The sequence below is a fragment of the Typopeltis vanoorti genome, chromosome 24 (genome assembly GCF_054136105.1).
Source record: "Typopeltis vanoorti isolate ZY-2024b chromosome 24, IOZ_Tvanoo_1.0, whole genome shotgun sequence".
Classification (NCBI taxonomy): domain Eukaryota; kingdom Metazoa; phylum Arthropoda; class Arachnida; order Uropygi; family Thelyphonidae; genus Typopeltis; species Typopeltis vanoorti.
This window is the reverse complement of record NC_143572.1, coordinates 73102466-73118492: the sequence shown is the minus strand read 5'-3', so window position 1 is coordinate 73118492 and position 16027 is coordinate 73102466. Positions and strand designations below refer to the sequence as shown.

General features: G+C 35.5%; 1 protein-coding gene across 2 annotated transcripts in view; it reads right to left on the bottom strand.

The window, feature by feature from the left end:
* The window catches only part of LOC150093407 (pleckstrin homology domain-containing family B member 2-like), a 222213-nt gene that overhangs the window by 169243 nt on the left and 36943 nt on the right, over window positions 1-16027 (bottom strand). For both annotated transcript variants that reach the window (XM_090413438.1, XM_090413437.1), the window contains exon 3: window positions 2509-2654. In XM_090413438.1, coding sequence (XP_090269564.1) covers window positions 2509-2654 — 146 coding nt within the window. The remainder of the gene's footprint in view (window positions 1-2508; window positions 2655-16027) is intronic.

Genomic DNA, 16027 nt, shown 5'->3' with positions numbered 1-16027 from the left:
GAAATGAAGCAGCTGATCAAAGACTAGAGACAGTAGATATGATTTTTTTTTTGAGAAAAATGAAATTGTGAATAGTGGCATCAATAACAGCTAACATATTAAGAATGGATATAACAAAGTTGACACTGTTAGCAGAATGTTAAACGGAATGATAGAGAAAAGGTTAGCAAAGCAGGTGTTTGAGATCATGAAAAAGAGCCCAGAATCTCAGTGATTGATGCAGTAAGAAGTGCTTCAAAAGGCCAAAATATAAGATCTGAGATATGACTGATCTTGGGGAAAATCAGTGATAAAAAGTTAGTAATAATGTAAACTTATATAGTGCTCATAGTATCCTGTATGTCGCATTGAGGGTGCATATCAGGAATTGGATGACAACTGCAGTTAACATATTTCTTGATACAGAAAAATATTTTCTGTAAAATAAAAACACATCCACCAACAAAACAACTGAATTCAGCAACCATCCACTCATTCACCACAAACAAAAAATCTCGTCTTCATGCCATGGCTAACCACTCTCACACTAACAGGGATGACTATTCTCTACTTTCTTGTTGAATATTTAATGTAATGAAAACCATCATCATCATCAAATTCCTGCCATGTACCCACAAGGGGGTGTACAGGATATGATAGTACTACATGAAAAAATTATATCATTACTAACTTCCTATCTACAATTTTACTCCAAATCACTCTGTTACTTGTCAAGACTCCAACATTATCAGATCTTATATTTCTATCATCTAAGGCACTTTGTACCGTATCAATCCACCTATATCTTGGTCTTCCTCTGGGTCGTTTTCCTGCCAACCTGGCAGAGAACACTTGTTTTGCTAATCTTTCCTCGCCCATTCTGTTTAGGTGACCATACCACCTGAGATTAGCTCTGCTAACGTATTCCTGGATGCAGACAATGTCAAGTTCTTTCCTAATATCCTCATTTTTAATATGATATTGCCATTGATGCCATCTGTTCACGCCTCTAATCTTTCTCAGGACTCATATCTGTGGTCTCTAGTCTTTGGTCAAGTGTTTTACTTCTGAGCCAGCTCTCAGATCCTTAAGTTAAAACGGGTTTGAACACTGTCTTGTATACAGCTAATTTAGTGTTCCGACTAATTTCTCTCTTATTCCATATGAATTTATTCAATTGACTTCCTACAATACCAGCTTTGTTGATTCTGTTGTCTATTTCCATATTTAATTTACCATCTACACTAAAAATCGTGCCTAAGTAGCTGAAATGTTTTACTTGTTCCAACATTGTTGACATTTTCAACGATTCTACCTATTTTCATTGTCTTTTTATTGCTGACTTTATACCATATCTATTACGACAGTTATTCAATTTAGTCAGGGAATCTTGCAAAATTACAGCGGATTTATTTAGAAGTATAACATCGTCTGCATAAAGCAAAGAGCTGACATTAACATCTCCAATTCTGATATCATGTTTAATACCACTTTCCTTCATAATGTGATCCATATAGATAATGAATAACAGAGGGGATAATGTACATCCTTGTCTCACACCAGATTTAACATTAAACCATCTTCCTGTACTTCCTTCAATTCTAACTGCTGACTTGCAACTCAAATAAAGACTAAGTATTGCTTGATACGATGCCCCATTGACACCATATAACTGTATATAAGTTGTATTTTTTTCAAGATTCTCATTCTTTTTTTTTTTCTGACATACCATGGACATTGGGTACTTATCATATTAATATGATCTTTAAGTAAAGAAGGTCAAGGATTGGGGAAGCATTAAGTAATTTCTTAATAATGTTGGAAATGTAGCCATTAGATCAGGTATGTCATGCATGGTTTTAAGTGCAGCTGTAAAAAATGCATCATAATACTTAATACTGTACAGCTGTAGAGAAGACTGATGAGAAAGTTTATAAATGTAGTTCATATATATGAGGGTTTTCCATATACTGTAAAAGAAAGGTTACCATGTGGCCATGGTTTATCTCTTTTTCCATAATAAAATGCCCAGATACTTGGATGTTGAATATTGAGCATGAAAAATTAATGTCTAATATCATGAAACCAAACTGGGAATATGACCTAGACATAATTTTTAATGTGTTCATTAGAACACATTAAAAATTAGAGGGTACTGCAAACAGGGTGGCAAGGAAATAGATATATGCAATGTCAAACAGAAATGTTTTTGAAGTTTTAAAGGTGCATTCAAGAGATACTCGTGAAGAGAGAAATTATGTCAAAGCTGACCATATTTGACAGCCCTTTCTAACCAGCACTACTTGAGCCTAAACACACAATCAACCTCACATAACTTTGTAAAGCAACTTCTTTAACTTTCTGATGAAAATTATTAGGAAGAGGGGGGGGGGGGTAAAACAACAGAAATTTAATCCATAAATACTTACTCTTAATTTCACATATATATTCTGATATCCATTAAGATCTAGGAATAAATATGTATAATAATGAATAATAAAGCTTTTTATATATAATAGTACAGCTTACCTGAGCACCTGCTTTAATAGCCAAACACTCAGTTGGCATGAAAATTATGTCTTCTGCATTTGGACTACATTCATTTTCATAATATTTTAAATGACCATCTCTGTACAATTCAACCCAATTCCTTTTCCATTTCTTTAAAATAGTTGCTAGAACAAATTTCAAGACATGATCAACTTTCATCAGAGTAATAATAATATGAAAACTTTTGTATTTTTGTTAATGAGAACTGTTTACCAAAAATTTATACTTAAAAATGCAAAAAAAGCAAGTCTAATAATTCAACCAACTTTATACTAAATTAATCCAAGTTACTAATCAACATTTAAGGAAGACACATCTGTTTAAAAATATACTTTGAAATATTTCATGCAAATTTACATTAAAAAGTGGTTTTTTTTTTTTTTTTTACTTGATTGTCCATTAGTAAAGACAAAATTCTCATATCAACCATGAAATATAACTTGTCATTGAATATAACTTGGGTTTAAGGTTTCCTTACCTGTTATGTATTATTCATCTGTTGTCTATGCACTCCCTTAACTCTGAAAATCACTCTGACTTCTATTCTTGAAGTTTAATTACCTGCAGTTCAACTATCCAAACACTGAGATAATCTTTCTTGGTGATGACTCTACAACTCAAACAGCCTCTCCTTTTTCCAATTCTATTGGCCAAGCTGGTCAATAGAATTGGAAGTATTTGCTGCAAGCATTGTCATAAAGCAACTGTTCATCTACCAACAAGAATACCAAATAAATACACTCAACCAACACTAGATCTATTCTTAACCAGTTCTCTATCCAGGTACACTAGTGAGATCATCTCTCCTTTCGGAAACTCAGATCATAATCTCATCTCAACTAGTGATGAAATTTTTACAAGATTATGAAATGTGTTTCCCTCAGTCATTCTCAACCTTGTGCCATTTGGCATTGCAAAAACACTAAGTGACATTTGGAACTACACTCTTCCTTGTCATGCTCAGACTATTTTCTTTTATTGCTCTTTTCTTTTTTTGGGGGGGGGTGGGTATGCAACAATACAGCATACTGGTACCTTTATTAACAGTGATGTGTGTAGATAAAACAGATTTGTAATATTCAGTATTTTTTTTTATAAGTTTATCTAATATTCGTCTAAGCTTAGTTATTTAATGAAATTTGCATTTTTGGATATTGATATAGTTATATTTCTATATTTACATAACTACTATTAGACTTTTAAATTACTTTCATGTTATTATAATCATCAATTTCCTGATATGTACCTGCAAGGGATACATATCAGGAAATTTCAGGCTACTATGGCAGCACTACATCATTAAATTAACATTATTAATCTCCTATCAACAATTTTCCTCTAAAAAATTAGTCTTACTTGACACCACTTCAATACTGTCATATCTAATGTTTTGTTCTTCTAAGGAACTTCTGACTGAATCAATCCACATAGACCTTTGTCTTCCGCTGGGTCTTTTTCATGTCATCTTGGTATCAACTACCTGTTTTGCTAACTTTTCCATTCCCATCCTATTTAAGTGACCTCATTACCTTAGATTAGTCCTACTCTGTTCACATATTCTTAAATGCTAACAATGTCAAATTTCCTATTTTTGTTTTTCATTTTTAATATAATTTCGTCACTGATGCCATCTGTTCAGCCCATAATCTTTCTTAGAACTCTCATATCTGAGGTCTCTGATCAACTGCTTGATTTCTAACCCAACTCTCACATTCATAACTTAAAAATGTTTGAACATTGTCTTATATATACTGCTAGTTTACAGTTTTGGATAAATTCTCTCTTATTCCATATAAATTTATTCAACTGGATCCCCACCATACCAACATTGCTTATTCTGTTTCTATTTCCAGATTTAACTTGCTATCTTGGAAGTGTTATGTAGTAATAATAATCATTATTAAAACTATGCCTAAATAGCTGAAATATTTTACTTGTAATATGGAGCTTTGCATTTTGAATGGAGAGCAGCTGAAGTTATTATTACAGGCAACTCCAAGGAGTCCTTAGACTCATCGAGGGAGGCCCTAAACATCATGTTCAGAACAGTTATTCAGCATCCACACAGTATCTATCATACTCTGCTTTGAACTCACTCACAGTCATGGCACCCACAACAGACACTGGCAGCTTATTCCACTCATTCACCACTCTCCAAGCAAAAAACCTAGTTCTAACACCCTTACTAACCACACTCTTGCCTAGTTTCCATGGATGGCCCCTAGTTCTGTCATCACCAGACCTGTTCTGAAAAATTTCCTCTGAATTAATCCTGTGAAAACCCTTCAGTAATTTGCATGTCTCAATCATATCACCCCCTTCTGCCTATTAACCAATTTCTGCAACCCACAGATCTTCAACCTGTTCTAATAAGGTTCATTCCATAGACCAGCTATCATCTTGGTCACTCGCCTCTGGATCCTCTCTACCTCCTCCCCATCAAGAAGAAACCCCTGGCACCCAGATCTGGGCACAGTAGTCAAGATGGGGTCTTAACAAGGCTTATCAATTATCTTATTGATAAAGAGGAAAAATAACTTGCTTGTCTCTGCTCGTCAAAGTATTCTTCAGTAACCAAGTGATCTGATGAGCTGATTTAGCCACTTTTGGAATGTGCTCCCTAAACTTCAACTCCGTGTCCACCAACACTCCCAAATCCCTGGCCTCGTCAATCTCCTGGAGTACAGTTCCACCAATGTGGTATACTGCTGCTATTCTTTTCACTCCAAAATGCATAACCTTACACTTTGACACATTAAACTGACATCCATTCTACTTAGCCCAGTCTTCCAATCTATTCAAATCATCCTGCAAAATTTTGACATCATGTGGATTCACTATTGCTCTACCCAACTTTGCATCATCAGCAAATAAATGAACAGTTCCTCTCAGATCCTTTCCTATCGTTAATGAACAAATTAAACAGCAGCGGTCCAAGAACCCTGCGGCACACCACTAGTCACAGACCTTCTTTTGGACTCTACTCCTGAATAAACTACTCTCTGATATCTCTCCATCAACCACCCTCCTATCCATCTCACCAACCTATATCCATCCCCATATGCCGCAGTTTACCAATTTGAATTCCATGTGGTATCCGGTCAAAGGCCTTAGCAAGGTCCAGCAGTATCATGTAAACCCATTACCCTTATCCAGTCCAGTTGCCACTGTGTTATAAAATGTGAGCAAGTTACTGAGGCATGATCTACCCTTCACAAAACCATGCTGTCCCCCATACAGTATCCTATTATCATCTATACATTCCAGTATTTTTCTCTTGACTACTTTCTCCAAAACCTTCACGACTCCTGATATGCTGATCGGTTGGTAATTTGCAACAGCAGTCTTGGAGCCTCCTTTATGCAATGGAACTATTTTCCCCTCCATCCAGCCCTCGGGACTAACCCAGACCTGAGACTCAAATTAAACAAAATGGTAAAGGGCACTGACGATTCTTTTTCCGCTTCACGTAAGACCCAAGCTGGTATACCATCCAATCCCATGGATGTATTCACATTAAGGTTTTCTAATATACTATTCACCTCCAATTCATTCACCTCAATTCCTGTATAAGCTATTAGTTTCTTCATTCCTGCAATATCACCACCTGGATGATATACTCTTGCAAAGTGCTTGGTCAGTAATTCTACTATTTCAACTGATTCAGTTACCTCCCTACCATCGGCATTCCTCAGAATCATTCTGCAGTATACATTTTTTCTTTTACTTGTAGCATATCGAAAAAACTGTTTGGGATTCTCTTTAGCTTATGTTGCTAATTTCCTTTCATAATCTGCTTTTGCTTTTCTTACCACACTAGTTACCCTTCTGGCCTGTGCTTTATACTTTTCGTGTGCCTGCAGGTCACCTTTCTCCTTAAATTCCCTCCACAGTTGTTTCTTTCTTTGCAGGTCAAGCTTAATGGTGTTATTCATCCATTTAACCCCCACTTGATTTACTATCTGGACTCTAGGTATGCAGTCAGCCATTACCTCCTGCAAATGCTCCTTAACCACTTCTCATGCACTATCAACATCCAGTCCTTGAAGTTTTACATGCCATGGCACTAAACCAAGCAATCTCCTAAGCTTGCACCAGTTGGTGGCAACGTGATCATATTCGTTACAGTCAAATTCTCAGATGCAATTACTAGGTCAAGAACTCTTGGACCCCTAGTATATTCCATTACATGCTGTCTCAGGTAGTTATCCCTTAGTAATTGCATAAAATCCATTTCCTTCCTCTCATGTGTCCTCTCCTCTTTCCAATCAATGTTACCATAGTTGAAATCCCCCATAATAATTACCCATCATCCACTCATTGAGTCTATTTGCCTATGCATACTATCTCCATTTATTTCATCACCTGGTCTATAACAGCAGCACCCCAACTGTATATTTTGTTCTGCTAGCCTCGATCTCACACCAAATAGCCTCAAATTTGCTCTTTTCACTATTCTGCAGTTCAACTTCTATCATCAAAAACATTCCTCCCCCCATTCTTTTCTCGCTGTTCCTCCTGAACACACTATACCCTTCACATTCTATCCCACTAGCTATATCATCTTCTGTCAGCCATGTCTCAATAATGCCAATAACCTGTGGCCAGGAAGAGCCAACCAAGGCCAAAAATTCCTCCTTCTTGTTCCTAATACTTCTGGAAATGCCGATTTTCTTCATGGTTTACAACCCCAAGTGCAAGGTCCGGAGAACGGGAAAATAAAAAGGGACTGAGCCGAACATCTTTGCCAAACTTCTGATGAAGTTTGGCAAAGGAGAAGAGGAAGGCCCCAGTTACTAAAGAGAGAGGCAGTTGGAACCAGGAGGTGAGCTGCAGACCATAAGCGGAGTCCGAACCAGAAGTTACGGCGAACCCGAGCCAAGAGTGTCGGATGTCCTATTTGCCGTGGGGTGGGAAGTCAACTGGAGTCAAAGGCCGCAGAATGATCTTCAAGCCTGTATGCTGACTCTTGCCTGAGCTTTTTGAATACCGGAAAAATTGCAGTCCAAGGCCTGCCAGTAATCTGAAGAATCCCCTTGAAGACTCTCCAGATGAAAGGCAAGGCCTGAGAAAAGAAAAAGGGCATAGAAACTTTAGTGTAGAACTTTTCGAAGAATGTGTGACAAAGAGCCTCTGTAAGTTTCATCGTTAATTGTAAATTACTTTTGTAATCTAGGAGATATGTTATAGATGGACTGATAAGAATTAGTAATAAGGAATATCTAAGAAAGTCCTCTGATCTGTTATTGATTGAAATATAACTTGTGAGATAACTTGGCATAGTTAGCCAATCTCTTTGAGAGTAAATTAGTGTCAGTAATTGAATTAAATACAAGGAGTAATTAAGTAATTATATTGTATAGTTATCTAGTTTTGAAAAAGGAAAGTTTGGTTCTTTATGCTAAAAGTCTAAAGGATAGGTAGAGAGAGTAACCTCCCTATCACTAATTTAATGTATTTTGTTATTATTGTAATTCAATGTGTTTTATTTATATGCAAATGGAGTGCCGCTGATTTTTTTATTTTACAACTGCACTGTTCCGAAAAAAATCGTACTTGTGAGCGGGAAACAACTAAGGTAATAAAAGCACAGTTTAAGTACCACGGCTGTTTATATAAACTTTTTTGAAGTGAACTCGTGCTAGTAAGAGAGGGAGAGAGATCTACCGGACTTACTACTAAGTCTTCTGCCAATATAAAAAAAAATACTGGTGGCGCAGTCTTACAAATAAATTTTCCAGTGTTCATAGGCATACGACTAGTAAATAAGAAACGTGGATAAACAGAGTACGCAGTAGAATAAGTGAGAAAGGTTACGAGAAAAAACACGTGCACTGCTATAAAGAATAAAGATATTACAATAAAGCAGCAGACAGCCTTCCGTTACAGTACTACATGAAAAACTTACATCATTACTATAAACAATTTCCAAATCAATCATTTGTCAAGAACTCTGACATTATCAGATCTTATATTTCTGTCTTCTAAGGTACTTTTTACTGTATTAATACACCTATATCTTGGCCTTCCTATGAGTCTTTTTCCTGCCAACCTGGCAGAGAACACTAGTTTTGCTCATTTTTCCTCTCTCATTTTTAGGTGACCATACCACCTGAGATTAGCTCTGCTAACACATTCCTGGATGCTAACAATGTCAAAGTTTTTCCTAATATCTTAGTTTTTAATATGATATTGCCATTGATGCCATTTGTTCATGCCCCTAATCTTTCTCAGGACTCTCATATCTGCGATCTGTAGTCTTTGGTCAAGTGTTTTACTTCTAACCTCGCTTTAAGATCCATAAGTTAAAACTGGTTTGAACACTGTCTTGTATTCAGCTAATTTAGTGTTTGACTAATTTCTCTCTTATTCCATATAAATTTATTCATTTGACATCCTACCATACCAGCTTTCTTCATTCTGTTGCCTATTTCTATATTTAATTTACCATCTTCACTAAAAATCATTCCTAAGTAGCTGAAATGCTTCACCTGTTCTAGAAGTTCTCCATTCACCATTCAACCACAATGCAGTTGATATTTTCAATGCTTCTGCCTATTTTCATTGAATCTGTCTTATTACTGCTGACCCATACCTATTACGACAGTTATTATTCAATTTAGTCAGAAATCTTGCAGGCTTGTAGCAGATTTATTTAGAATATAACATCATATCCATAAAGCAAAGAGCTGAGATTAACATCACCAATTTTGATATCAGATTTAATATCGCTTTCCTTCATAATGTGATCCATATAGATAATAAATAACAGAGGGTATACTATACAACCTTGTCTGATACCAGATTAAACATTAAACCATCTTCTTGTACTTCCTTCAATTCTAATTGCTGACTTACAACTCAAATAAAGACTAGGTATTACTTGATATAATGCCCCACTGACACCATACAACTGTAGCATTTTGAATAGCTTCTCTCTCTCTCTCTGCACCTTGTCATATGCTTTTTCCCAATCTACAAAACTTAAATACAGATCTTTGTTATATTCCCATGACTTCAACTATTTATCATAAAGTGAAAATCTGATTCTGACAGCCTCTATTTGGCCTGAATTCAGCTTGTTCTTTACCAAGCTTCTCTTCCACAATCCTTCTCAACCATTTTTCAAGTATACCTTGCATAAATCTTACCAGGAACACTCAGTAGAGAAATACCTCTTTAATTCTCACATTCAATTTTATTTCCCTTTTTATATATATGGGTACTATGAGAGCTCTACTCCAATCATCTGGAATTCCTCCCTCTGTCCAGGCCTTCTGAAGTATGCAGGACTTTCATACCACTTAAGCATTTTTTTTTGACATTTTTATTGTAAGCTTTATATTCTAGTACAAAATTTTGACAATCATACGTGTTAACTAAGAGCAACAGCTCATCCAGGTTAAGATACGGATAGTTACAAAAAGTTATGTAATGCATTATCATTACATACATATATGTACAATCATATAATATACATATTATGATATAACATAATAAAATCACAGGAAACTTAATATTTACAGAGAAAGCTGAATAACATTAATTAAGAACAAAATACAACAAAGTAGTTAAATAGCTTTTAAATGTTGAAAGTTTATTTTTCACTTGGTTAGAGTATAATAAATTTAGTTTAATCCTTTATCCAAGTGTGAGCAAACAAAGTTTGCGCCTGAAAGTATCTTCAGGACTGGGGTAAGGTGGTACAACACCAGGTGGTGTTGTACCACCTTACCCCAGTCCTGAAGATACTTTCAGGCGCAAACTTTGTTTGCTCACACTTGGATAAAGGATTAAACTAAATTTATTATAGCTTTTAAATGTTTTACATTTTACATCTGAAACAGGATCTTTTTAATACTAATATGCAAAAACAATCATTTGTGTTATTTTGAACAGAGCTTCCTCAGTTCTATGCGAAAATAAATATTCTTTCATTTGAGTTTTGTATTTGTTTGGGTTAGTTTCATTTCTTATTGTTACAGGTAAGGTATTGAATATTTTTGGCGCTAAATAAGTATAATGTTTCTGTATTGCTTCCTTATTTGTTTTAGGTACTATATATTTTAGGCCCTTATGTCTACTAAGGAAAGCATCCTGTTTGATATTTACGCATTCGTTGTCGTTTTTTTATGAATAGCAGTACCCTATAGGCATATAAATATCTAAGGGATAGTGTAAAAATAATCATAATTTAAAATTCTGAATATTTTTACGTATTGGTTATGTTAGAATGTTTATTAGTTTTAGTTTCATAACACACACTGTCGGCACTTGTGATGTGCCTGTTATTGAAATTGTTTTGTCAAAAATGATATGTAAAGAAGTTAAAAAATTGATGTACTTACTGGATTTGATATTTGTACTACTTACAAGAATTTTATTGTAATTTAAAATGATCAAAAGTTGTGTTTTTATGATGACATTCTCTCTTGTCGCTAATGGAGACGTGTCAGCCATTATTTATACCTAACTTCTTGCTTACCAGTTTCATGGAGTGCGCATGCTCGCCGAGAAGTTGGGTGTATGATTGACTGCTGACAAGGAAACCGCTCGGTATCTGAGTAATGGCTGTAAACAAGAGAGCGTTTGGGAGGAATTTAGAACACAGGCTGGCAGATATTTAGATTCAGAGGAACTCAAGTTTTTTTTATGTGACAGTCGGAAGAAAATTAATAGTATATTCCGAAAAAGGAATCATGGAACTATTAAGTTTCAAAGTGGAATAAGTATTAATAAATAAAAGGAAAATATTGCTATATGCGTTTTAAACGGAATATTGGAGCAAACACTAATTGAAGGATTTATAGTAGATTCCGAAAAGGGAATCATAGAACTGCAAGTTTTTTTTTTAATTGGAAGAGTTAAGCCCGTCAATAAGCATTTAGTGAATAAAAGAAGAATTTGCTATTTACGTTCTAAAGGAATGTTCGAGAAAACTCTGATTAGGAAGTTTCATCTGTATTAAGGATGCCGGATCTGACCATTATTTCTACTGAAAAAAAGAGATAGAATTAATGTGTGTTACATAAGTGATGATAAAGGATCCTGTGAAAATGAAGAATAAAGTCATATATTTTCGGAAAAGGGCCTTGACAGAGAAAGAAACTGGCTATGAACATTTTGTGATTGTGCAAACAAAGTGTTTAGTCTAGTCTTAAGTGTAAGTTTATTTTTAAAAGGCCTTGGATCCAATTAATTTTGTAATTAGTTATGTAATGTTTGTTCGAAGTGTATATATATTGTTTTTGTTATATTAAATGTGTTTATTTTGTATTTTGTTCTTGAGTCAGTGATTATTTGGATTCTGAAAGAGATAAGGTCATTGCACCAATTGGAGTGAACCCTTGTGCATATAATAATATATAGGTACACTCGGAATTAAAAAAATAATTGTTAGAAACAGAGATCATCTCTATGGTAGGATTAATATTAAGATATTATCTATGAATATTATATATATAAAAATCCACCAATTATTAAAATAATTGTTAATAATTATAAATATTATAAATACCAGGATACTACACATTGTAGTATCCTGGTATTTGTTTCTAGTTAAGATCTGAATTACTTTATTCTGAGACGAAACTAAAGGTTTCAGCGTAGTGCGATAGATTCCTCCTCAATTAAATATACCATATTGTAGTGTACTTTGAACCCAGGCAGAATATATTTTTAGCATATTTAAATTAATAAAATTAATATCAAAAATAAAAGTTTTGAACCATAAAAAGGTGGCTAAAATTAGTCTTCTCATTTTGAATCAGACTGATCTACAAGAATTAGATGGAAGTGTGTGTGGTATTCTTCATTCAACTAACACTTAACATCTGGATCCACACTAGTGATGAAAAAAAAAAAAAAACTGACTAATAAAATTATTTGTCAAACAGTAAAATATCATTAATGACTGATGAACCAACTATGTTGGGTAACAAATCCACTTTAACCATATGCATTCTAATATAAAGGAAAGTGGACTAAAATTCGCTGTAAATTTGTTTTAACTTGATCATACTCCAAAGTGTAACTGCAAAAGCGATTTGATTATCTGCTCGACTGTCTCCAGTCATATAGTACGACAGAAAACTATTTAAAATCTCACTTAACTCGCATCACACATGGTTATGTAACTATAAGCGTCATTAAAAGCAAAAGTGTGGATAGGGCTTGAGGTGAGTGAGAGCACATCATTTTAAGAAGTAGGTTGATGAAATAGTCCTGAAGAACACCTGCATTAAGAAGAAAATCTGGAGGGAGAATATCTTTTCCCATTAGTGAACAACCAAAGAAAACATCACCAATCCAATTACAAAAGGAGATAGGTAGGCCAAAAGATGGTAATTTGATGAGAAGCCATCAATGGCAAACCCTATCATATACTTTTGAAATATCAAGTGCAACAGCAGCAGCACAGGTTTCTTTAAGGTTTTCCATGACAAGTATCCAGAGATAGGTAATGAAGACCAGGAGATCTGCGGTGGATCTTGACTGACAAAATCCATATTGGTGGTCACTGATTAGATGACAGTTCTCCAGATATCGAAGAAGTTGATTGCTGATGACCTTCTCCATTACTTTGGGCAATAGTGAGGCAAAAGTAATAAACTGATCGTCCTTTCATCTATGTCTATTCTCTGTAACAACCTTCCCCATAATGTATTTCCCAAAGACTAGACCTCTAGCTCTTCAAGAAAAAAGATCAACAGATTCCTTCTTTATTAACCACACACATACATAGTATCAATTGCTATGGGTTCTGTAACCTGTCATATGAGATTAAAAAAATAATAATAATAAAATAACTAGAAATAAGCATGTGCACTCTTGCTGAGTGATGAGATGTGATCATATATATGTCAATAGATGTCAAAAAAATCTGTCTAAACATTTTTTGTTGTGTTTCAAAATGAAAATATGTTTAAAAATGAAAGCATATACATCAAATTGGCATACTTCACCTACAAATCATATGTTGTCACCTTACCATAAACTCATAATAGGTGCATTTTGCAAAATATACACACCTATAGAAGTTGTTTGGTGGCAAATAACACAGCAGAGCATAGTAAGACGGGGGAGGATTCAAAAGATGGTGGAAGAGTAAAATAATGAATAAAGAACAATAGAGAAACTAGCATGAAAAATATGACCAAAAGTGAGGATATTAGAAAAAGAACTAATAAGGTTAAAGAAATGTGGGCACGTGCAAAGTGAGGCAAGACTTGGAGAGAACAGGTTGGTAGTTGGAGATGTAAGAAGGTGCCAGTGGCAGATGAATCAAAGATGGATGATGCAGTAGAATGGTGTAAAGTAGTGCTGTGTGTATGTGTAGGAGAGGAGAGGGCTCAATGGTGAAATGTGAAAAATGAAGGTTGTGCCAAAAATATGTCTGAGAGGACCAATGACAAGAAGAGCAACTGAAACTGTGGAGAGAGGAGATGACTGTGTTGGCTTGAACAAATGATTTACAAGAAGTGTGAATGAGGTTAGCATTTGATTTGCAAGTGTTGCTAGAGACAGTGAGGCAGAACTGTGAACATATTGTGTAGAGAGAGCTGCAGAGAAGGATAATAATCACAAATAGAATGATAGCTAGAATGTGAAGGAAGAAAGGACTCAAATTTGTGGATGTATGAGATAAATTTGAAAGTAAGAGAGATTGTTTGCTGCAGGTGGTCTTCATCTGAGTAAGAGCAGCAGTGTGAAGATGGGTAAATTATTAATGAGAGGAGAACAATGTGTGTGTGTGTGTGTGTGGCCAGTCAGGGAAAAACAACAACTAAACAATGGGACTGGGAATTTAAAATACCAGAACTGGTGGGAGACTGACACAGGAGGACAAGATAAGTATGCAGGGGGTGGCCTCAGTGGGAGGAACAGAGTCAAAGGATTTGAATAGCGGAGTAAAGCATTATGGAAAGGAGGATCAGGATAAAGATACTGCACTTATACAGCAATGCAAGGAGTATTAGAAATAAGGGTGCAGAAGTTGTGACCCTGATAGTGTTAATCAGTCCACAAATCACTAGTTTCCATGAAACATGGTTAGCCGAAGATTGCAGAGCATGGAGCTATGATAAATTAAGAAAACAGAGTGATGTGTAGCGCTGTGATCAGCTGAAGGGGAAAGAAATCAGCAGTGCTCTGAACTTGGTCTGGAATCAATTACTTATGATGTCAGATTGTATTCCTAAGCTACAGAGTACAAATAAAGTAGGAGTGAAATGGATGAATCATGGAATTATGCAGGAGCTTTCTGAAAAACAGTAGTAAGGAAAGAAAAATTGACATATGAAAAAGAGATCTGCTGAAGCAGTAAAGCAAAACCCTAAAGAATTCTGAAGTGGGTGGCTTCAGTTTATTAACTAGTAAATAAACTGAAGTCACCAAAAGCTAGTAGAAGAAAGATGTTGAAAGTTTATTTTTCACTTGGTTAGAGTATAATAAATTTAGTTTAATCCTTTATCCAAGTGTGTGCAAACAAAGTTTGTGCCTGAAAGTATCTTCAGGACTGGGGTAAGGTGGTGCAACACCAGGACACCCTTGCAAAGGTGGAGCAAGCTACCAACACTCCTATCTCAGTATCTCCCATAATGCAAAGCACATCTCCTTGCAGATATGTCTAATGTTATGCATTAAGGGAAGGGCCACAACCCAGACTAGTTTCGACCTTTATTGAGGTCTCTTCAGTGGGAGCCAGGCCCAAGTGGAGATACCAGGCAGAAGCATTAGCAGGTCATCTCTACCTATAGGAGTTGCCAAATGGTGTGCCACCCTTTTTTAATAAATTACTCTGGATTTAGAGAAAGATGCTGAAAGTTTATTTTTCACTTGGTTAGAGTATAATAAATTTAGTTTAATCCTTTATCCGGGAGTGTTGGTAGCTTGCTCCACCTTTGCAAGGAGTGCCCTGGTGTTGCACCACCTTACCCCAGTCCTGAAGATGCTTTCAGGCGCAAACTTTGTTTGCACACACTTCGATAAAGGATTAAACTAAATTTATTATACTCTAACCAAGTGAAAAATAAACTTTCACACCTTTCTCTAAATCCAGAGTAATTTATTAAAAAAGGGTGGCACACCATTTGGCAACTCCTATAGGTAGAGATGACCTGCTAATGCTTCTGCCTGGTATCTCCACTTGGGCCTGGCTCCCACTGAAGAGACCTCAATAAAGGTCGAAACTAGTCTGGGTTGTGGCCCTTCCCTTAATGCATAACATTAGACATATCCGCAAGGAGATGTGTTTTGCATTATGGGAGATACTGAGATAGGAGTGAAGTAGAAGAAAGGATGAATATGGAAGACTGACTTTAGTAACTAGAGATGAAATATGATTCACATATGCTGAAAATATAGTGGAAATATTCAATGACTATTTCATTAATGTATTTCATGTGTGTGTGTGTGTGTGTGGAGGGGGGGGGATTAAGAGTAGTGCTGAATATTAATAGGAGGAAGAGAGATAGCATGAGAAGCAAGGCCAGACTTT